This window comes from Sebastes umbrosus, chromosome 13, assembly GCF_015220745.1.
Source record: "Sebastes umbrosus isolate fSebUmb1 chromosome 13, fSebUmb1.pri, whole genome shotgun sequence".
NCBI lineage: Eukaryota > Metazoa > Chordata > Actinopteri > Perciformes > Sebastidae > Sebastes > Sebastes umbrosus.
The window spans coordinates 23358316-23380147 of NC_051281.1; the positions used below are offsets into that span (position 1 = coordinate 23358316).

At 42.0% G+C, this 21832-nt stretch overlaps 1 protein-coding gene across 7 annotated transcripts in view; it reads left to right on the plus strand.

The window, feature by feature from the left end:
* Positions 1 to 21832, plus strand: part of usp9 (ubiquitin specific peptidase 9) — a 46267-nt gene that overhangs the window by 19479 nt on the left and 4956 nt on the right. The window contains exons 14-46 of one of the 7 annotated variants that reach the window (XM_037790478.1): positions 1354 to 1392; positions 3272 to 3405; positions 3525 to 3615; positions 4070 to 4183; positions 4295 to 4523; positions 5837 to 5932; positions 6133 to 6344; positions 6512 to 6752; positions 7009 to 7158; positions 8931 to 9051; positions 9173 to 9303; positions 9464 to 9742; positions 9869 to 10006; positions 10179 to 10316; positions 11355 to 11521; positions 11662 to 11770; positions 11898 to 12044; positions 12173 to 12319; positions 12422 to 12629; positions 12717 to 12937; positions 13138 to 13325; positions 13405 to 13578; positions 13686 to 13827; positions 14021 to 14777; positions 17202 to 17325; positions 17413 to 17638; positions 17847 to 17976; positions 18113 to 18298; positions 18601 to 18821; positions 18909 to 18997; positions 19096 to 19252; positions 20264 to 20476; positions 21393 to 21422. In XM_037790478.1, the coding sequence (XP_037646406.1) occupies positions 1354 to 1392; positions 3272 to 3405; positions 3525 to 3615; positions 4070 to 4183; positions 4295 to 4523; positions 5837 to 5932; positions 6133 to 6344; positions 6512 to 6752; positions 7009 to 7158; positions 8931 to 9051; positions 9173 to 9303; positions 9464 to 9742; positions 9869 to 10006; positions 10179 to 10316; positions 11355 to 11521; positions 11662 to 11770; positions 11898 to 12044; positions 12173 to 12319; positions 12422 to 12629; positions 12717 to 12937; positions 13138 to 13325; positions 13405 to 13578; positions 13686 to 13827; positions 14021 to 14777; positions 17202 to 17325; positions 17413 to 17638; positions 17847 to 17976; positions 18113 to 18298; positions 18601 to 18821; positions 18909 to 18997; positions 19096 to 19252; positions 20264 to 20476; positions 21393 to 21422 (5749 nt within the window). The remainder of the gene's footprint in view (positions 1 to 1353; positions 1393 to 3271; positions 3406 to 3524; positions 3616 to 4069; positions 4184 to 4294; positions 4524 to 5836; positions 5933 to 6132; positions 6345 to 6511; positions 6753 to 7008; positions 7159 to 8930; positions 9052 to 9172; positions 9304 to 9463; positions 9743 to 9868; positions 10007 to 10178; positions 10317 to 11354; positions 11522 to 11661; positions 11771 to 11897; positions 12045 to 12172; positions 12320 to 12421; positions 12630 to 12716; positions 12938 to 13137; positions 13326 to 13404; positions 13579 to 13685; positions 13828 to 14020; positions 14778 to 17201; positions 17326 to 17412; positions 17639 to 17846; positions 17977 to 18112; positions 18299 to 18600; positions 18822 to 18908; positions 18998 to 19095; positions 19253 to 20263; positions 20477 to 21392; positions 21423 to 21832) is intronic. The other 6 variants (XM_037790481.1, XM_037790480.1, XM_037790482.1 and 3 more) reach the window with 6 other exon arrangements.

Consider the following 21832-nt stretch of genomic DNA (forward strand, 5'->3'; position numbering starts at 1 on the left):
ATGTCAACTCTTCTGCTTAGAGCCCAAGAGAGTAAATGGCCCTGCAGTTTAGTGTCATATGCGCAATTTAACCATCAGTGCTAGTGCTGACCAACACGGCTGGGCCATACACCCAAATTGTACTACTTTTTGTTTCTACAATTAAATATCTCTCACTAAACCAAATTTTGCTCCTAACTTCTGATTTTGACAGTTGGTACGTTTTTAAAACATGTCCCACTGTGTGTATGAGCCCTTAAATCGAGCATTACAGGTATTTGGCTGCTACTTTTTAATGCCTCTGCACCAGTGATGGCCGTGGCTGGAGGCATTATGTTTTCCGGTGGTCTCTCCATCCGTCTGTCCAACCGTCCGTCCAACCAATTTGGTACAAACGTCCACTTAGACTCAAAGATAAACTGATTAGATTTTGGTGGTCAAAGGTCACTTTGACCTCACAAAAAAACTATTTTTAGCCATAACTCAAGAATTCACAAGATAATTATGACAATTTCATACAAATGTCTAAAAGGATAAAGTTATGAAGTAATGACATTTTGGACAGACTGGATGGAAACTGCAACCTAAGTGGTTGGCGGAGGCATACAAACGCCTGGTGGTAATTCTAGCTTTTTAAATTAGGAATAGGATGATTTGGGGCGAGGGATGCTCACATTTCTTTTTGTACACTGAAAGGAGCTGAAAGGCACACTTTTACACTGTAACAATTACTCTGTAACTGCAGTTGAAAGATGGCGCTGGAGAATATTGGACTCGGATCCAACTTAAACCACTCCAAGCCTGTGCCTAATCAATCACATCCAACTAGTCAAAATGTACACTTCTGTCTACAGATGAATAGCTAGTTATCTGTCTAGTCTGGTAGCCAGCTTGTAAATGATTGTTTACATTCATATATTTTTAAATCATAGGCCTTTTTCATAGCAGACATTTTGACTTTTTTGAAAAGCGCAACGATTACTAATAACATTAACAAGCTTATTGGTACAATACCAGGACCCTGAAACAGATACACCTGTGCTTTTCCTATTGTGACATGTCAAAATGTGTCCAATGAAAAAGTCCTATTTGCTATACATGCTGATAAGAAACGTAGGTTTAGCTTAATTCAAAACTTGTTCGGTCAGTGAAATCATGTTGTAAGGGCATTAAGTTGTTAGGGAGCTGTAGTAATTCAAAAAGAGAGATTTTACAAACATAAGCATTAACTGAACATCACCATGGTACATTTTTGAAAAAGTTGTAAGATTGATATGAAGTCATAATGTTTAGCACCAATTATTTTGATTTGAAATAGTGCTTTTTTCTAGTCAATGTAGAAAACATGTAGTATACATGCCTGTTGTTTTTCAGAAAGAAAATGCCAATTAACATACAAACGAACTTAGTGGGGTAAGTTGAGAGCTAATTCCAGGGTTCTACCTATTTCTGCTTCACGTCAAGTCTAACTTTCTCTTTGAAATGTTTATGATATATACACTATATAAAATGTAAATCTCTGTCATGAATCCGCTTAAGCAATTCTTTCCTGGGTTTCATCTCAAATGACTGATTCCTCATCTGATCTCCTGTTCAAAGTCCTGCACATGTGTAGTTCAGTCAAACAAGAGACAAGACACTTGTATTCTGATAGTCTGATAGCTAAGCATTGAGCTTGAGATTATGGGGGTCTCTGGGGAACATTAAATCATACCTTCTCTGCTCTAGCTGTGAGAAACCTTGGCAGCCCAGATGCTCCTCCATCACATTCTTTGTTGCACTTGACCTTGAAAATGAGACCTAATGAGAAACATAGATCATGATCAATAGAACTAAACGCTCATCTCACAATCATATAATATAAAACATATATAATACAATAAGCTCTAACAAATATTGAGTGGTATGTAAGGGATAATGTACAGCGAGCCGATCATTGTTGTGAAATAAACCCCGACAGGGCGATGCCGCACCCCTTTCGTGGAGGGGTCTTGCATCGCCCTGGAGGGGTTTATTTCACAAACAATGACTCGCTAGCTGTACATTACCCCGCTAATTATTATATATACTATTATAATACTTAAGAAATCAATAATTTGACACAAAAACGGTCCGACATCAGAACTGTGCCCATGGCAACAGTCTGTTATTTCTTTATAGCAGACCGTTATGTATAGCAGACCGTAGAACGCCATGATTGACAAATCAGAATCCAGTATTCAACAAAGCTGTGTAATACATAATGATAATCATACTGACTGTTGTTAATATATTTATTCTTAAATGATTAGTTTTATGTCATTAGATTTAATTGTTAAGCAGTATAATAATAATGTCTTGACACGCAATAGTTGGTTTATATTGAATGCAATTTCAGGTTAGATCAAATCAAGGTGTGGTTACTGAATGCAAGCCAAGTCAAACAAATGTATGAGGCGTGGTTACCATCATTTCTAAAAAGCAGACATCCTTGGGATAAGTCCAGCTGATGTGCATGATTTCTCTAAAGGCATTTGGTGGGAGTTTCTTTGCAGTTTCTCAGTACTTAACACAAGCTATAGCACATACACAGAATAGTCCTTTAACCTAGACAGTTGCACAACTAAATGAAAGGTCCTTTGAGATGGAGCCCCATTCTTCCTGATGCCAGCTCCTTTCAGCACAAATCACTCGGCGCAAAATATCAGGGCTATTTCATGCCTTGAATCCACTCAAAATTATGCCAATATTGTTTTCCTGCTTTTGATATGCATATATATATTTTACTTGGAAAATGTAACATTAGAATGTGTTTTAGATAGTAGTTGCTCTATTTGGCGTAATCTAGCCACTGCTGATAAGTAAACTGGAGATATAATGTAACTACCGCATTTTAATAAATCTGAGCCAACTCCTTTTTATATTTGGCATTGGTAAATTGAAACTGATTTTATTCCCATATGGCTATCAAAATGTAATCATTGAGTTTACTTTTCAAGCCAAAAACATTCTTTTATGTGGAAAACAAGGCAGGAAATGGCCTTTAATGATATGACTTCTTCTGCTGGTTATTCTATGACACACAGACATACACATATACACCAAAAGCTGCTTTCTTTATGTCCCCGATAGAAACAAATGAGAAATCAGTCATGTTATGTTTTTTTAAAATCAGAAATTTTGTTAAATTGTGTAACTAAAAGTACGTGATGTCAGCTTCAGTCTCACTTTGTTTTTTAGTCTTCCTTGCTTCCTCAGCGAATTTCTGTTTTTGTCCCCCTTACAACCTCCACTCCTGCTATTCTTTCTTTAGTCAAACCCAGAGAAGTCCTCATGTGTTTTACCGCCATGACCTGATCAACCAGCTGCAGCATAACCACGCTCTGGTCACCCTTGTGGCTGAGAACCTCTCGTCCTACATGGAGACCATGAGGCAGTTCTCCAAAGGTACATTCTCGGGGCCAGAAATAGCCCCCTGTTTAAGTCAGACGTTTCATTTTCATAGGTACAGCAGTTAGGGATGTGCGCTGTCTGCAGTCTGACTGGTCGTATGTGTGCTTTTACAGAAGAACAAGCTGAGTTTGACCCCCAGACGGTCAGACCAGGAAGCCGCTACAGCCATGTACAGGAAGTACAGGAACGACTCAACTTCCTAAGGTACAACATCACATCTCACATTCAAATACATCAAATTAAATTTAAAGATTATTATTACATGCTTATATAAAAAAACTGAAAAACAAACCGATTAAAAAAACGTTTATACATGTAAAAACCTACATGTGGTCATTTTAATTATCAAGCAAAATCTGAGGTTATATTTATGCATATATACAGTATATAAAATATACTGTTTAATGTAGGTTTAATATGTCACACTCGCACATAACCTATGGGAGCTACACGGTACATCCACAGTCGTGTCGTCTAGCTCAATTGAAGTACCTTGTTTAAGGACAACAATGGGTAATTGGGGAGGAGGAAGTGGCACCCAGTGACTTCACCCCCACCAGCAATTATGATGCAAGTCTGGGACGAACTACATGACCTTCACAAGCACGTTTCTCCAACCTTCTGACCTCCACTATTGATTTCCTTGTTTTTTGGCCAGGTTCCTGCTAAAAGATGGCCAGCTGTGGCTGTGTGCCCCTCAGGCCAAGCAGATCTGGAAGTGTTTGGCTGAGAATGCAGTGTTCCTCTGTGACCGTGAGGCTTGCTTCAAATGGTACATTTTGATTTGATCTCTTCTCGCATTCGGCTGAAATGAATTCCCGTACATTTGTCAGTCAGAAAGCGTCTGTTTTGAATGCTGTGTTACTTTCATGCCAACCAATAGGTACTCCAAGCTGATGGGTGATGAACCAGACCTGGACCCAGACATCAATAAGGACTTCTTTGAGAACAACGTTTTGCAGTTGGACCCATCTCTGCTGACGGAGAATGGCATGAAATGCTTTGAGAGGTTCTTCAAGGCTGTCAACTGCAGGGAGGGCAAGCTGGTGGCAAAGCGCAGGGCATACATGATGGATGACCTGGAACTAATAGGCTTGGACTACCTCTGGAGGGTGAGGAGATCTGTTGCAATAGGCGCACATAAACAGATGTTTTTTTTTTTTGTTTATTTGGGAGGGAGGCAGATAGTTGAAAATGCCTTTAAAAACTTGTTTGCATATTTTCTTTTCTTTTTATGCTATATACTTGTATAATATCTTTAAGAAACTAAATTGAATACTTTGAAAATTGGAAAAGAGATCTCTATTTCATCACCTTGAGTACCACTTAAATATCAGAGGTCTGATTTTTTTTAAAAGCTTCTGGTTGGATCATTTTCAAATTTGTATATCACAGAGAGGGAGAGCAATACACTTAGTTGGGAAACACATTGGTGATATGAGTAGGCTTTAGTTCAGACTGCATGACCAGTTGCACTGTATGGTCTTGCTGACCAAATGCGATTCAGTCAGTAGAATCCCTTTGTGTTGTAAAGATCTCACGATCCAGCTCTCAAAATTAGGGCTGTCAATTGATTGAAATATTTAATGGTGATTAATCGCATGGTTGTCCATAGTTAATCACGATTAATCGCAAATTAATAATCACACATTTTTTTGTTTGTTCAAAATATACCTTAAAGGGAAATTCGTCAAATATTTAATACTCTTGGGAGTGGGCAAATATGCTTGTTTTATGCAAATGTTTGTTTATTATTGGAAATAATCATAACATGGCAAACTGAAGCCCAACAGGCAACAACAGCTGTCAGTGTGTAAGTGTGCCGACTTGACTATGATTTGCCCCAAACTACATGTGATTATCATAAAGTGGGCATGTCTGTAAAGAGGAGACTCGTGGGTACCCATAGAACCCATTTTCATTCACTTATCTTGAGGTGAGAGGTCAAGGGACCCCTTTGAAAATTGCCATGCCAGTTTTTCCTCACCAAAATTTAGTGTAAGTTTTCAGCGTTATTTAGCCTCCTTTGCGACAAGCTAGTGTGAAGTGATTTGTACCAATAGATCTCTTAAAACCCTAATAGTCCATAACCATCCTGTTACACCCAAAACACACCTATGATTAATTAAGAGACTAAATACAACCCCTTTGCCCCTTGCGCCTTACTTTTCGCCAAGATTATGTGCCGCTTAACTAGTAAAAGTGGAGTTGGACACGCCCTAAATGCACTTGTTCCATGCACCATATTGCAAGAGAAAAGTCAGCAGTCCTGTAGTGCATTGTGCCATGCCCCCTCTTTTGTTCTGAGTGGTAAATAATGAGGCTCATCTTAACTTTAGTGATTCGGACCTTCACAGACCCGTATGCATGAAAGTAAGACTCTCAGCTCTGAGTCTGACTTTTTCCATATTCTCCTCTCTCCCAGGTGGTAATTCAAGGAAGCGATGACATCGCCAGCCGAGCCATAGACCTGCTGAAAGAGATCTACACCAACCTTGGACCAAAACTACAAGTCAATCAGGTACATTCACCTTTCTGTTTCAGTTAGAGCAGAAGTTTAATCTGCTTTGTCTGTTGTTGTTTTTTTTGTCCCTTTCCTGTCCAGGTTTATCTATCAACAAATGTCCTGTGCAGAGGTCAATTCTAACCATTTAAAATCATTTGGTATATGATAATTTACTTGTCTTCATCGTACCTGTTTCCTTCCCGTTTTCCCTTTAGGTTGAAATTCATGAAGATTTCATCCAGTCATGTTTTGATCGTCTGAAGGCATCCTACGACACCCTGTGTGTGTTAGATGGAGACAAAGACAGCATCAACTGTGCCCGTCAGGAGGCTATCCGCATGGTGCGAGTTCTCACTGTGCTCAAAGAGTACATCAATGAGTGTGACAGTGACTACCATGAGGAGAGGACTATACTGCCCATGTCAAGGTACAGTCACAGCTACATTGTTGTGCAAAATTACAAGAACAAACAAAATCAACATTATCGCCACTTATTCAAATGTACTGCCATGTTCCTCCCAGTGAGATTTACAAAGGTGGTGTGTTTTTACTCTTTCACTGAAACCTCTTTTTTTTATCCATTTACTCTTGCAGAGCTTTCCGTGGGAAGCATATCACATTGATCGTCCGTTTCCCCAACCAGGGGCGTCAGGTAGATGACTTGGACATCTGGTCACACACCAATGACACAATCGGCTCGGTTCGGCGTGGCATCCTCAACAGGATCAAAGCCAATGCGGCACATACCAAGATTGAGCTCTTCATTGGTGGGGAGGTTGTTGATCCAGCTGACGACAGGAAGCTGATTGGACAGCTCAATTTGAAGGACAAAACGGTGAGAATAATGGACTGTTATTCCTTTTCATCAAGAAAAAGGAATCTTTTCATTAAAGGTGCTGTGTTGCCTCCTCTGTGCTTTTGTATGTGCATACATATAATAGTCACGTTCACTGCTGATTTAAAATGAGTGATCCCAACCACTGTGTCCATGTCAAAAATAACACTTATTTTGAAGCCAAAATGATGAACTGATGTACACCATGGTTAATTTGTAGATCAGGATTAACTCCCTCTAATGTTTTTTTGTTTAGTTGATCACGGCCAAGCTGACCCAGGTGAGTGCCAACATGCCTTCAAGCCCAGACAGCTCCTCTGACTCATCCACTGGCTCTCCTGGTAACCACGGCAACCACTACAGCGATGGACCTAACCCTGAGGTGGAGAGCTGTCTTCCTGGTGTGGTGAGTTTACAGCACAAATAGTGTATTATTGCAACATTGGAGAAATCAGCAAGAGTGAACTAGATTTGATTAATTATCCAACCCAGCCCAAGAGTTGTCAACTCTTTCCCAATGAAAGTAGCTAGCAGCACTAGCTACAAAAGTCGCTAAATCTAGCGAGAAAGTCGCCAAGTCAGCAGCACTGACAGTCTGTCCCTTCAGGCGTCCCTCCAAAGCCACTTCCCCAAAATGATCATTTACGTAAACAATGAACATGGTTATTATTAGTACTCACAGCTGTCAAGCTAGCAGCTTGTGGATGACTCCAGCAGGTAGGCTTGTTACAGTCCTGTAACAGCCACACATACTAGATTTTCTTTCAGAGCATTTGATGTATTGATTGCTATCTGGGTGTAAAGAGAATTTCAAAAAATTTTACAAAAAGGTTTTTGAAATGCATTACCCACCTTAGCTTTAACCGTTTAAACTGAGCTTATTTCCATGTTACCTCAAAATACTTTACTTGTGCCACAGTAACAAGGGTTGAGTAATGTTTTCATTGAATCATTAATTGCAAATGTTGTGTATAAGAATGTGATTTTTGTAAGACAGTTGTGTCATTGGACTCTATAATCCCTTGACTGTGATTTCTATGGATGCAAATTTTAAAGGGACAGTTCACCCCAAAATCCCAAAATTCGTACCTCTTACCTGTAGTGCTATTTATCAATCTAGATTGTTTTGGTGTGAGTTTCAGAGTGTTGGAGATATCGGCCGTAGAGATGTCTGCCTTTTCTCGATTATATAATGGAACTAGATGGCACTCGGCCTATGGTGCTCAAAGCGCCAAAATCTCAACAGCAATGTCTCTTTCTAGAAATCATGACCCCCGTTACTCAAGATAATCCACAGACCTTGTTGTGTGCAGTTTCATGTAGGAACTATTTTCTTTCTTCTGAACGACACCCACCAACCGTTTCACTGCGTAGAAGGAAGCTTACTGATACTGCTAGCTCACTTAGCACCACTGAGATAGCTAATGTTACAGCTCAGCCGAGGAGGACGCCATTAATGTTTACATCTCGCGAGGTCACCATGGATGTATAAGAGAACTGGATAACGAAAACATTTAACTGCCGAGTATAAAAATTCCTGGATCATTCTCATGAATGGAGGAAGGGAAATAACTCTGAATTCGTCTATTAGTGCATTTTACAACTTTTAGCACCTAATGATTTAAATATGGGCTATTTAAGTGTTCGTGCTAGGAAGTTGATTTACCTAAAAAAAGATATCCACTGAGTTACAGACGTCTCTTTCCTAATGTAAGTCTGTAGGAAAAAGTGGGCCCAATGGCATTATGTGACGGACACTGAAGTTTTAATTCCATGGTTTGGCCACTACATATTTGAAAGAAGGCAGACATCTCTATACGGACGAAATCTCCAACATTTGGCAACTCACACCAAAAAAATCCAGATTGATAAATAGCACTACAGATAAGAGGAATCATATGTGCTTTTGATTTTGTGGTGAACTATACCTTTATTTTTTAAATGTTACTTAACCTTCTTATCAGTTGGCTTATTTATTATTTTTATTTGAATCAGTTAGGAACCCTTATATCATACATCACATTATTTTGTGATGTCAAAATCACAATGTAAAAATGTCACTCAGCCCTGATGTCGACCACAGTGTTTTGTGAATTGAAGATGCATTTGTTTGTGCCGTTGTGTGTTGATCAGTGTGTAAACAGCAGTACTCTTAACACCTTCTTCCCTATTTCACAGATTATGTCGCTGCATCTGCGCTACATCTCCTTCCTGTGGCAGGTGGCTGACCTGGGCTGCAACCTCAACATGCCACTGCTCAGAGATGGAGCTAGAGTTCTCATGAAACTCATGCCCCCAGGTAAAAATGCACCTATGCTCTCAATGTTATCCAGCCAATTTACTTGATGAAAACATACACGAACGCACACGGGCTCAAATGTTCATGTTCATTCATGTTTGTGCTGCTTCTGTTTCCTTAGATAACACTACCGTGGAGAATCTGCGAGCTGTGTGTCTGGACCACGCCAAGCTCGGCGAGAACAGCCTCAGTCCGTCACTGGACTCGCGCTTCTTTGGCCCCTCACCCTCACAAGTGCTCTACCTCATTGAGGTGAGTCTCAGTGTGCTATTGCGTCACAAATTGTGATACTTTTTGTGCCCTGGTAACCATGTGTTTTGCATCCTCAGCTTGACTAGCCTGTGATGTAGTAGTGAGCCATTATGTGATGATTGGTGTGTGAACAGTAGTACTAAAACTCCATCCGTTCCAGGTTGTTTATGCTTTGCTGATGCCAGCCAGTGCCACTCTGGGCGAGGACGCCAGCGACTTCCAGTACAACTTCTTGAAGAGTGGTGGGCTGCCCCTGGTGTTGAGCATGCTCACCAGGAACAACTTTCTCCCATCGGCGGACATGGAGACGCGCCGTGGGGCTTACCTCAATGCTCTTAAGATCGCCAAGCTCCTCCTTACTGCCGTAGGCTTTGGGCATGTGAAGGCTGTGGCCGAGGCCTGCCAGCCCAACGCTGAGGGAAATGTACCCGTCTCACCGGTTAGGCCACACACACAATTCCCACAGAGACATACCTGTATGACTGGTTTATCAATAGTTCCCTGCATTCTCTGACGTGTTTTCATCTTCCTCCACACCCCCATTACCTGCCTGCATTGTCTACAGATTAATCAGGCCACACATGACCAGGCCCTAGTCCTCCAGAGTGCCCTGCAAAACATCCCTAACCCTGCCTCAGAATGCATGCTGCGCAATGTAGCCATCCGCCTGGCCCAGCAAATCTCTGATGAGGTAACAGAAAATGTAAGGAAATGGACGGAGGTTTGTAAAATTATAATACAATGAACTAGCAATGGTAATGAATTTTAATGACTAGTTTTAATAGGCACTAGGTTTGGAAGAATAGATAAAAATCAATTTTTTTGAGTGGTGCTCTCTGTAATAATGGCTTTTATGGGACTACTTTTTTCACCAGAATTTCTTCCAGGCATCAAAGTACATCCCAGACATCTGTGTGATCAGAGCTGTACAGAAAATAGTGTGGGCATCAGGCTGCGGGACAGTGCAGCTCGTCTTCAGTTCAAATGAAGAAATCAGCAAGATATATGAGAAGGTAAGTTGCCTTTGAATGTTGATCTTTGTGAGAGTTTTAATTTTTGTTGAATGTAGTTCAATTACTTTAGAAGAACGTAGTATAATAAGCCGAATAGGATGCAGAAGCACATTATACCTAGTTCACTCTACACAACTTAAGTCCTGATTTTCCGCTCCCTGACAGTTTTTGGAGCTCCCCGACAAAAGCCCCAGATCAGAGGCAAATCGGCATTAGCTCGCTGCTCACACATCGAGTGCTCGAGCGTCATGTGTGAAATGCTCAAAGACGCTCGCCGAGAGGCTCGCGATGCCACACAGACACTTTCAAGATATGTAGCATGCTAAATATCCGGATCTGTCGGGGACTCCGTCCACGAGCTACAGCCAATGAGAGCGCCTGACACGGGTTGAGGGGAAACCTGGGGGAGGAAGGGTATCCTGTAACAATAGGAACTTACTTGTTGTTGCTGTTGCACCTAGAGGAATAAATAGTTAAAAAGAGCGTGGAAACAGGCTACTTTATTAGCACATGTACCAACAACATCATCAGCAATGTGTCTTGCGTATGGTGTCCCGTCATTTACTGTGTATTTCTCACGTGTGTTATCGTAACAAAACGCAGTCTGGAGACATCATCGGGGATTCCTCCTGGTGAAAGATCTTGTTGTGTGTGATCCCCCCCGTCGCCGGTCAGCCATGTAGTGTGAAAATCACAACGACTTCAAGACTCCAGATTACAAGACAGCAAGTTGTGTAGTGTGAATAGCACAGAGATCTGACGACTTTGAAAGTCGTGTAGTGTGAACTTGGCTTTAGAGGGGCAGTTGTGCAGCACAGACTTCCATAATAGATGCAGGCTGGTGTAGAACCTAGGAGGCAGGACACTAAAAGCTAAGCCCCCAAAGATGCTAAGCTTTGAGCAAGGTTCAACCAAGAGACAAAGAGCTCTTGATAGGCTTAGTGGACTTTCAAGAGATTATCAATTTAAAAATTGCAAAGCGGTTTGTATTTTTGCGTATTAACGTCTTTCATTGTTCCTTTTGTTTTTCTTTGTTAGACAAATGCAGCCAAGGAGCCAGATGGGGAAGATGAGCAGGTGTGTTGCGAGGCCCTGGAGGTGATGACACTGTGTTTTGCCCTCATGCCCACGGCTCTGGACACACTCAGTAAGGAGAAGGCTTGGCAGACCTTCATCATAGACTTGCTGCTTCACTGCCACAGCAAGTAAGTACACCAGGATGCGTTCCAACCTATTGATGAAGCATAAATCTACTGACTTAAATAGCGGAGACGTCCTCATCCTCCAGCCTTTTATAGTTCCGACAGGATGTTGTGATGGTGATGGGTTCATTTGTGTTAAACAGGTCTGTGCGTCAAATGGCCCAGGAGCAGTTTTTCCTCATGGCGACTAGGTGCTGCATGGGCCATCGACCCCTCCTCTTCTTCATCACCCTCCTCTTCACCGTGCTGGGGGTGAGTGGCCTTGTGTTCTTAAAGGCTGCCATTTGTCTGTGTGCTTTATAATGCATCACTACAGTGCCAGACATTTTAACAGCTAACTGCTAACAAGATCCTAATTTCAACTTGTCCAATTGTCCAGAGTACAGCCAAGGAGCGAGCCAAACATGCTGGAGACTACTTCACTTTACTCCGACACCTTCTGAACTATGCCTATAACAGCAACATCAACCTGCCAAATGCTGAGGTGCTGCTCAACAATGAGATCGACTGGCTGAAACGGATAAGGGTAAAACAGCCTGTTAATCATATGTGTCAGCCAATATGTTGTGTTATGCTCCCTATAAATTCAAATTTGAGGTTATCTAGATTAGTATGGAGCAGAGTTGATGGTACACAATCTGTTTCATTTACTAGGATGAGGTTAAGAGGACAGGGGAGACCGGTGTGGAGGAGACCATCCTGGAGGGCCACCTTGGGGTTACCAAAGAGCTTCTAGCCTTCCAGACACCAGAGAAGAAGTATTACATCGGCTGCGAGAAAGGAGGAGCAAACCTCATCAAGGTGAAACAAACAGACCACACCTAAAACCGTTAATATAACCTTATTTTGTTTCCTTTCAGATAACATTACTAAGAGATTGTTTCTCTCTCTCTTCTTGATTAGGAGCTGATCGACGACTTCATCTTCCCAGCATCTAACGTGTACCTGCAGTACATGAAGAGTGGGGAGTTCCCCACAGAGCAGGCCATCCCAGTGTGCAGCACTCCCGCTTCCATCAACGCTGGCTTTGAGCTTCTGGTAGCGCTGGCTGTCGGATGCGTTCGCAACCTCAAGCAAATAGTCGACACCCTGACTGACATGTACTACTTAGGTAGGTAAACACCAGTGCGGCAATTTCACTCGATGACTTGTAAATTACATCATGCATGAGCGTGTTGTTCCCTCCCTCTCCTTCCAGGTTGCGAGACACTGACAGAATGGGAGTACCTGCCTCCGGTGGGGCCACGGCCCAACAAAGGCTTTGTAGGTTTGAAGAACGCTGGGGCCACCTGTTATATGAACTCTGTCATTCAGCAGCTGTACATGATCCCTCCAATCCGCAATGGCATCCTGGCCATCGAGGGCACAGGCACTGATGTGGATGATGACATGTCAGGGGACGAGAAGCAGGAGAATGAGGTACAGTGAGAGCTTGTGTTGCATTAAAGCTTCTGCCCAGAGAGGCGGTTCATTTACAAATCTGATCATCATATGGTCATTACTCTTTAGCCTCGTTTCCCCAGTGAACGCAATGACATACAGTAACAAGAAGTAATGAACAATTATAGATGGGGAGACATATCTTTAGTAATGTTTCCATCTGTACATTTTGTCTCCAGAGTAATGTGGATCCTCGTGATGAGGTGTTCAGCTACCACCATCAGTTTGATGATAAACCCTCCAGTAAGTCAGAGGACAGGAAAGAGTACAACATTGGGGTGCTACGTCATCTACAGGTCATTTTTGGACATCTGGCTGCGTCCAGACTTCAGTACTATGTCCCCAGGGGATTCTGGAAACAGTTCAGGTATTTCAAAAACTCAAAGCAATTTTGCGTTTTGCCAGTTTAGCCGTTGCTAATTGTTTCGTTTTCCCATCTGTTTTAGGTTATGGGGTGAGCCAGTGAACTTGCGGGAGCAGCATGATGCACTGGAGTTTTTCAACTCTTTGGTGGACAGTCTGGATGAAGCCCTGAAAGCCCTGGGCCACCCCGCCATGCTGAGCAAGGTGCTGGGAGGGTCCTTTGCTGACCAGAAGATCTGTCAGGGATGCCCCCACAGGTGAGTGCAGTCTTTTACCCTGTGCTTAGTTACTAGAAATAGCTTACGAAATATAAACTTAAGTCTGCCTTTGAATTTTGTTACCTAATAATGTTTTGTGTTGCCAGGTATGAGTGTGAGGAGTCGTTCACAACACTCAATGTAGACATCAGAAACCACCAGAACCTGTTGGACTCTATGGAGCAGTATGTTAAAGGAGATCTTCTTGAGGGAGCCAACGCCTACCACTGTGAGAAGTGTAATAAGAAGGTGAGAATGGAGCACCCATCTGGTCACCAGCCAATGTTAGGATGTGATTATAAAGTGCTATGGAAAAATAGAGGAGGCTTTAATGGCTGTCCCATGGTTCACTTAAATTTTTTTCTTTTTTCTCATTAACTTTAATTGAAGATTTATTTAAAGGGCCAGAGAGGTAACCTGTGATGTTTGCTCTCCCGGTCAGGTGGACACAGTGAAGCGCCTGCTGATAAAGAAGCTGCCACCTGTCCTGGCCATCCAACTGAAGCGCTTTGACTACGACTGGGAGAGGGAGTGTGCCATCAAGTTCAATGACTACTTTGAGTTCCCCAGGGAGCTGGACATGGAGCCGTACACGGTAGCTGGTGTGGCAAAGCTAGAGGGCGACGACGTCAACCCGGAGAACCAGGTGATCCAACAGAACGAGCCCTCAGAACCCACACCTCCCGGCAGCTCCAAGTATCGTCTGGTGGGAGTGCTGGTCCACTCAGGCCAGGCCAGTGGCGGACACTACTATTCCTACATAATCCAGAGGAACGGGGGTGACGGTGAGAAGAACCGCTGGTATAAGTTTGATGATGGCGATGTGACTGAGTGCAAGATGGACGATGAGGAGGAGATGAAGAACCAGTGCTTTGGAGGGGAATACATGGGCGAGGTGTTCGATCACATGATGAAAAGGATGTCGTACCGGAGGCAGAAGCGCTGGTGGAATGCCTACATCCTATTCTATGAGCGTATGGACTCACTGGACAAGGACAGCGAGCTGGTCAAATACATCTCGGAGTTGACCATCTCCACCACCAAGCCACATCAGGTCAAGATGCCTGGTGTCATTGAGTGCAGCGTCCGCAAGCAGAACGTCCAATTCATGCACAACCGAATGCAATACAGCCTGGAATATTTCCAGTTCATTAAGAAACTTCTGACCTGTAACAGTGTCTATTTAAACCCTCCTCCAGGTATGCATCTTTTTTGTGTGTGATGATAAATGGGTTTCTAAATGCAAAATTAATTCAGTGGATTGTATGTATTATAGAGTGGTGCAGGGATGACATATTTTTGTAGGCCAACCTGGAAGTTAGCATCGTCCTGGTTCCCTTGACAAAAAGCCATTTGGGATTTTTCCATTGAGTTTTGGATTATTGCAGGAAAAAAAAGCGCTGTGGCAAACAAACGTTTATGATTCTTACACATTTTGTTCAGCAAGATAATCTTCACAAATGAACACCACTTTCATGATTTTTGAAGTGTGAATGCAATCACCAGAAGTAAAAAGCTAACGTTAGGCTATAAACAAACTACACCACGGTCGCATGAGTGCTGAGTATACACAACGAGGCTGTAATGGTGGACGAGTCGGCGCGATGACATTTAGTAGTCTCATTTAGCCACTTGTTAGCAACCGCTTTTTTTAAGACATATAAAAGCTTAAAAATTCACAAATGGGATATTTACTGATGAATTTTATATCGTAGAACAAAACGTTAAAATCTCTTAAGCTTGTGTTAACCACAGACCTTATTTCAGGCATCTAACTAAAAACCTATCAAAAAAAAAAAACATTGACCAGAAGTGCTGGACTAACCAAAATGCGAACTCATTTCTGGGTTTTCAGATTCATTCCTGAACCCCTCTATTGTATATTAAAAGATTACAACTACATGAATCTAGGTAGCCAGTTAACCTCAACTCAAACCTTTGGGTGGGATGTGTTAGAAGAACACTTGAAACATAAACTGCAACAAAAACGTACACATAGGCTGGCTGTTGCCACAGATATTGTGCTGGTACATGATGGTTATGAACACAATATTTTTTTTTATGAACACAATATAATTTCCCCACACAGTGTAGCTGTTTTTACTTATTTTATTTCACCAGGTAATTGAAGTTTAAAACCTCTAAATTTATTTGTATACAAGAAACAATATTAAGAAAGGTTAAATTAGCAGACGGATCATTAAACACACAAGTAATTAGTGTCTGTATTTATTCCACAACATGTGTTCATACATCAGGGATCCACAATATACCCTATAAGAAATGGTTGACACTACAAAGCTATTGTTCAGCCCTTGCGTGTGCATTGTTGTGTGATTTGTTGTAGCTGCACAGTATCACGCCACTCCTCCAGTCATGACTCTGCATATCCAATACCCCCAGAGGGCTTCTTTGATCCTTTGCACAGCGATGAAGTCCTTGTCGTATCTCCACTGTAGATTTCATCGCTTCCCTCTTAAAGATACAGCAGCTGCCATTATAATTTTATCGCTAATCTCTGGTTGATGCTAATACACAGCACCCCTGTGGAAAGAATTGGTGGTCAGTAGCGTTGAGCACGGGCTGCCGAGAAATGCACTGCCTCTGTAATGCATTATTAATGGAGCCAGAGCCCCGTAATGTTTCACAGGGAAAATAAATGTTTGAGGGCAATCATCAGTACATTCTGTTTTCTACGTTGTATCCAGTTGAGATACTAATGTACCTTCTTTAAAAAATCCTTTTCAGCAGCAAAGGGCCTTTTTTAGAAACAAACTTATTGTTGTAAGCTATATTTTTAGACCCAACACATTGACACAATATGTTAGTGTGAATGTATGATTTGATATATTATTGATTGGCCTTACTCTGAGATCAGTGGACATTTTTGTAGCGTGCTCTGAGCCTTAACTCTGACGTGTTTTCAACTGCCTTTTGTGTTTCATCTTAGTTTATGCTGGATCGAACAAGGATGACACGTGATGTTCTGGCATTCAGTGTCTTTTACGCCACTGTTCATAATAAGATGTATACGTAGCACAGTCGCACATTATTCATTGTGTTGACTCTGTACTCCAGCATATTGGATTTTAAATGAAACAAAGACTGAGGTTAAGGTGTCGACTGCTTCAATTTGAGGATGTTTACATCTGTGTAGGCATTGTAACACATTTTATTTGTAGTCCCTAACAAAAGTAATTCAGAAAAATTAGACTTAAATTATAATATACACATTTTAAAGCCAAAAATCTGCTCTTTAACCTCATAGTTATTTTATTTCAAACCCAGTGTGCTGGAGGACAGAGCCATAACAAAGGATAGTGTGTCACTGCCCTACTACTTTCAGATTGCAGTGTATGTTTATGTATGTTGTGGCGTATACTGTACATATCCACATTTAAGTAATTTGCGTTGCGTATTTCTGGGTCATCAATATGTCAAATCATTGCTCATAAGTCACAAGATATATTCTTGGTAACAATTCAGTAATTTTATCCAAAAATGTAGCTTTTTACGTTTGTCTCTGGGTGTACCTTCATAGATTGTCAGTTCATGTTGTAGTACTCTATAAGCAAATTACCAGGAAGATTTTCATTGTGTTTTGTTAATCCTCTTTTTATCAGGACAAGACCATCTTCTGCCAGAGGCAGAGGAGATTGCTATGATAAGTGCTCAGCTGGCTGCTAGGTTCCTCTTCAGCACAGGTTTTCACACCAAGAAAGTAGTACGGGGTCCTGCCAGTGACTGGTAAGCTCTGTCTGCCTCTGTGTTTTTTTTTATATTTGTCTCCGTTTCATCCTTTTCTATAATTATTCTCCTCGTCTTTCCATCTAGGTATGACGCCCTCTGCATCCTGCTGAGACACAGTAAGAATGTACGCTATTGGTTTGCACACAAAGTCCTGTTTGCTTACCCTAACCGGTTCTCAGAGTACCTGCTTGAGTGCCCGAGCGCTGAGGTCCGTGGTGCATTTGCCAAGCTCATTGTCTTCATCGCTCACTTCTCCCTGCAAGACGGGCCGTGCCCCTCCCCCACCGCCTCGCCCGGACCCTCCACTCAGGTTGGTGCCAGGCTTCAGCTGAGCTCTGTGGAAAATGGGCTTTTTATTAGGATTCTCTGGAAGATACTTGAAGCTGTTTGAATCACATGTTTCCGGGAAGATAATTAGTTTGTATGGCAGGTTATCACTGAGAGGTTTCTCATCCTGTACTTTTCATTGTTGTAACCCTGCTGTGGTTTGTCTGTTGTTCTCCGTGTTTGTATATCAGGGCTGTGATAACCTCAGTCTAAGTGACCACTTGTTGAGAGCTGTACTCAACCTGCTCAGAAGAGAGGTTTCTGAACACGGCCGTCACCTGCAGCAGTACTTCAACCTCTTTGTCATGTATGCCAATCTGGGTAAGGAGCACACAGCAATCACACTCCTGCCATGTACATCTGTTCCTCAGTGAATTATTATACAATCAAAGTTTATGCAAAATGTTATTAATAATTTCTTTGGGACTCAAAATGCTGCTTCCCCCCCCCCCCGCAGGCCTGGCAGAAAAGACTCAGCTGTTGAAGCTGAATGTCCCCGCCACTTTCATGTTGGTCGCTCTGGACGAGGGTCCCGGTCCTCCCATTAAGTACCAGTACGCTGAGCTGGGCAAGCTCTACACTGTGGTCTCCCAGCTGGTCCGATGCTGTGACGTCTCCTCACGCATGCAGTCCTCCATCAATGGTGAGCGTTTTACTCTTCAGCCACAAAAAATGTGACGTGAACTCGGCCGATATGAGCCAGTAATAAATCCTCAACAGAGTTGGAGCCCAATGAGGATTTTCATCCTTGCTCAGGATCTAGTGACTGAAAAAAACAGCCACTCTGAGCCTCTGTTTTGTGTAGGCAGAGCTTGGAGCTGAGGGCTTTCATAGACGAAGGATGAAAGACACTGTCTGAACAAAACGCATATATATATTTGCCTCTAATAACTACATGCATATCAGACTAGTTACTCTAAATTTCTCCCCCTCTACTTTCTCCAGGTAACCCTCCTCTCCCTAACCCGTATGGTGACACCAACCTGACGACCCCAGTGATGCCGGTGCAGCAGCTGGTGGCAGAGATCCTGTTTGTGAGGACCAGCTACGTGAAGAAGATCATCGAGGACTGCAGCAACTCTGAGGAGACCGTAAAGCTGCTTCGCTTCAGCTGCTGGGAGAACCCTCAGTTCTCCTCCACTGTTCTCAGTGAGCTCCTCTGGCAGGTAAATCTTTAGACATCTTTAATTCTGTAGGTGGCTCACTTGAGCGTGTCCACAAGATTTCAGATTATGAGTGTTGGGCGTCCACAGGTGGCGTACTCCTACACCTATGAGCTGAGGCCTTACCTGGACTTGCTGCTACAGATCCTGCTCATCGAGGACTCCTGGCAGACACACAGGTCAGACTGATTGCTTGGTGTTTTAACGTTATGAGTGCTGCATTGTTTTTGAATGTGATCAGAGTTAACATTTCTCCATTACCCGTTTGGTTGTGTAGGATCCACAATGTGCTGAAGGGCATTCCTGATGACAGAGATGGGCTCTTTGACACCATCCAGCGCTCCAAGAACCACTACCAGAAACGGGCTTACCAGTGCATCAAGTGCATGGTGGCCCTCTTTAGCAACTGCTCCGTGGCTTATCAGATCCTACAGGTACGCTTACTTACAGATGGATCTATCTCTCTCTCCTCTTGTCTCATTAATTACACGTCACAGCACACTACACTGGTGCCATGAAATTAATTTGTGATTTGAAAATGCCAGATAACTTTAGGGAGGGCCCATTTTGCCGAAACAAAACGGTACCCTAGATGCAGTTCTCCTGTTTTCAGACCCAGTTACTGTTCCTTGGTGAAGAGCATTTATCTTTTTATACTATATATACTCACTGCACAGTTCTTGCATCTCTACGATAGACTGTATATAAGAAGTGGACGTATTCACCCACTGGTTTGTAGACTGCCGTTTTGAAGCCTCGAGATCGGCATTTTGGCCGTCGCCAGTTTGGTTTTTGGCCGTCGCCAGTTTGGTTATTTGCAACCAGAAGTGACTTAAGAGGGTGAAGCTAAGTACAACCGAACTCTAAATAAGATTATTAGGTGACTGAAATGGTTCTAATGAACTTTCATGAACTGAAAACACACTGTGAAAGGGTTAAAGTTATAAGACAAAAACACGGACAACTCCCAAACTGGAAAACACCGTGGTAGCAACCTGTCTATCTATCAGGGCTATTTGACTCCAAATGAGACCATCATTTACTAAATTAACATCATGATGTATTGAAGAAGACTTGAAACTAGCGATTGAGACCATAAACTCATGTTTACAATATTTACTGAGGTAATAAATCAAGTGAGAAGTAGGATCATTTTCTCGTAGACTTAAAAGAAAGAATGTAAGTTGAAGGCACTTCCGCATTGGCTTCACTTTTCAGACCTCGAGTTGCCCACTGATCTCCTCAAGTTTCCGTCTCTCCCAAACACTAGCAAACATATGCTCAAGATTGACCGAATAAGAGCCGATGCGCTGCTTTCTTTTTTCCTGTCCAAGCACAACACTAAAACAGTCAAATCTGTGTTGATAAAACTGTGCCTCCTACATTCACAGGCGCAACATGTGGAGCCATATATTCTAATCAGCATGTTCTTCTTGTGCATACAGAGTAACGGTGACCTGAAGCGAAAGTGGACGTGGGCAGTGGAGTGGTTAGGGGACGAGCTGGAGAGGAGGCCATACACAGGGAACCCCCAGTACACCTACAACAACTGGTCCCCTCCGGTTCAGAGCAACGAGACCTCCAACGGCTATTTCCTGGAGCGTTCGCACAGCGCACGTATGACACTTGCCAAGGCCTGTGAGCTTTGTCCCGAGGAGGTAATGGCATTGACATTGTACTCTTCACACACATACATGCACATTAACATCCTCCAGTCTTAGGGACTGTGATTGAGGGAGCCAAACCATTAGTGTATAAAGCTGTAGGACCCTGTATACATGTGATGTACAGTGGAAAACATCTGTAGTTCAGAGCAGCTGTTCAAAAATCACTAACTTTTCTGATTAAGTCAAATCTCAGTATGGAGTGGGGTCTTTCTGTTACATGCAAATATATGTATTTTGGATAAACACCACAATAGAAAATATCTACATGGCCGATGCTGCCATGGGAACATGTTAACGATGGTGTACAGTGGTGAAGCTAACAGAAAGATCCCACAGAAATACTGAACGACTGAGTCAGAGGAGGTTTTACAACCCACTCAATGGCATAACATGACCAGCTTTTAACTGGGTGTATTTATATATATACATGTATATATAAATATATACATGTATATATATGTGATAACGCTGAAGGGCTAAATTGAGTACTTGATTGATCAGATATTTTGTTATCAACAATTTGAATGATTAATTTATCATTTTCTCTATCATGTCATTTATACATTGAATATGTTTGGATTTTTTAGCGTTTCTTCTGACATTTGATAGAATAAATGATTTTTATAGATAATAATTTTTAAAATCTTCATCATTTAATAGACTTAATAGGTTAATTCATTGGACCCATTAAATGTTTTCCAACAAGCCATTAAATGTTAAATGTCCACCCTAAGCTACAGCTATGACTATGTTTGCTATGCTGAATATGTTTTGTCTTGATTCATGGCTGCAGTTCACAATGCATACAAATATCATTTTTTGTTCTCACTTAAAATAAGTTACTTGTATTTTTATGTTGACAAATCCAGTCCAATGACACACTTCTCCTGTAATATTCCATACACAGCTCAAGTGTACTCAGGGAAGCCCAGGGAAGGTCAGTATTTCCAGGCACCACAACATAAAGGAAGGAAATGAAAACAAAATTTGTTTTATTAAAGAATCAGCAGAGAAACAATGAACAGTTGACCAATGTATAGAGCACCAACACAGTTAACACATTTGTTTAGTTCAAATTGCACAATTTAGAGTTTCCTGTAGCTTCAATAGTCATCAGTGACAGAGGCTAGAAGCATTGTGTCATGTTGAGTCCTCATAGATTTTCCCATTTTGTCAACTTTGCTCCATTTTCTTTTTGTACCTTTTGATATGCATTTATGTGATACAAATGTTACATAAATAATTACGCACAGGAGGTTAGAGTAAGGCTATAACTGCCAGAATGATAAATTAATCAAACAGTTTTATTTACAGTATATACCTGAGATGTGTATTATTGTTTTTTCT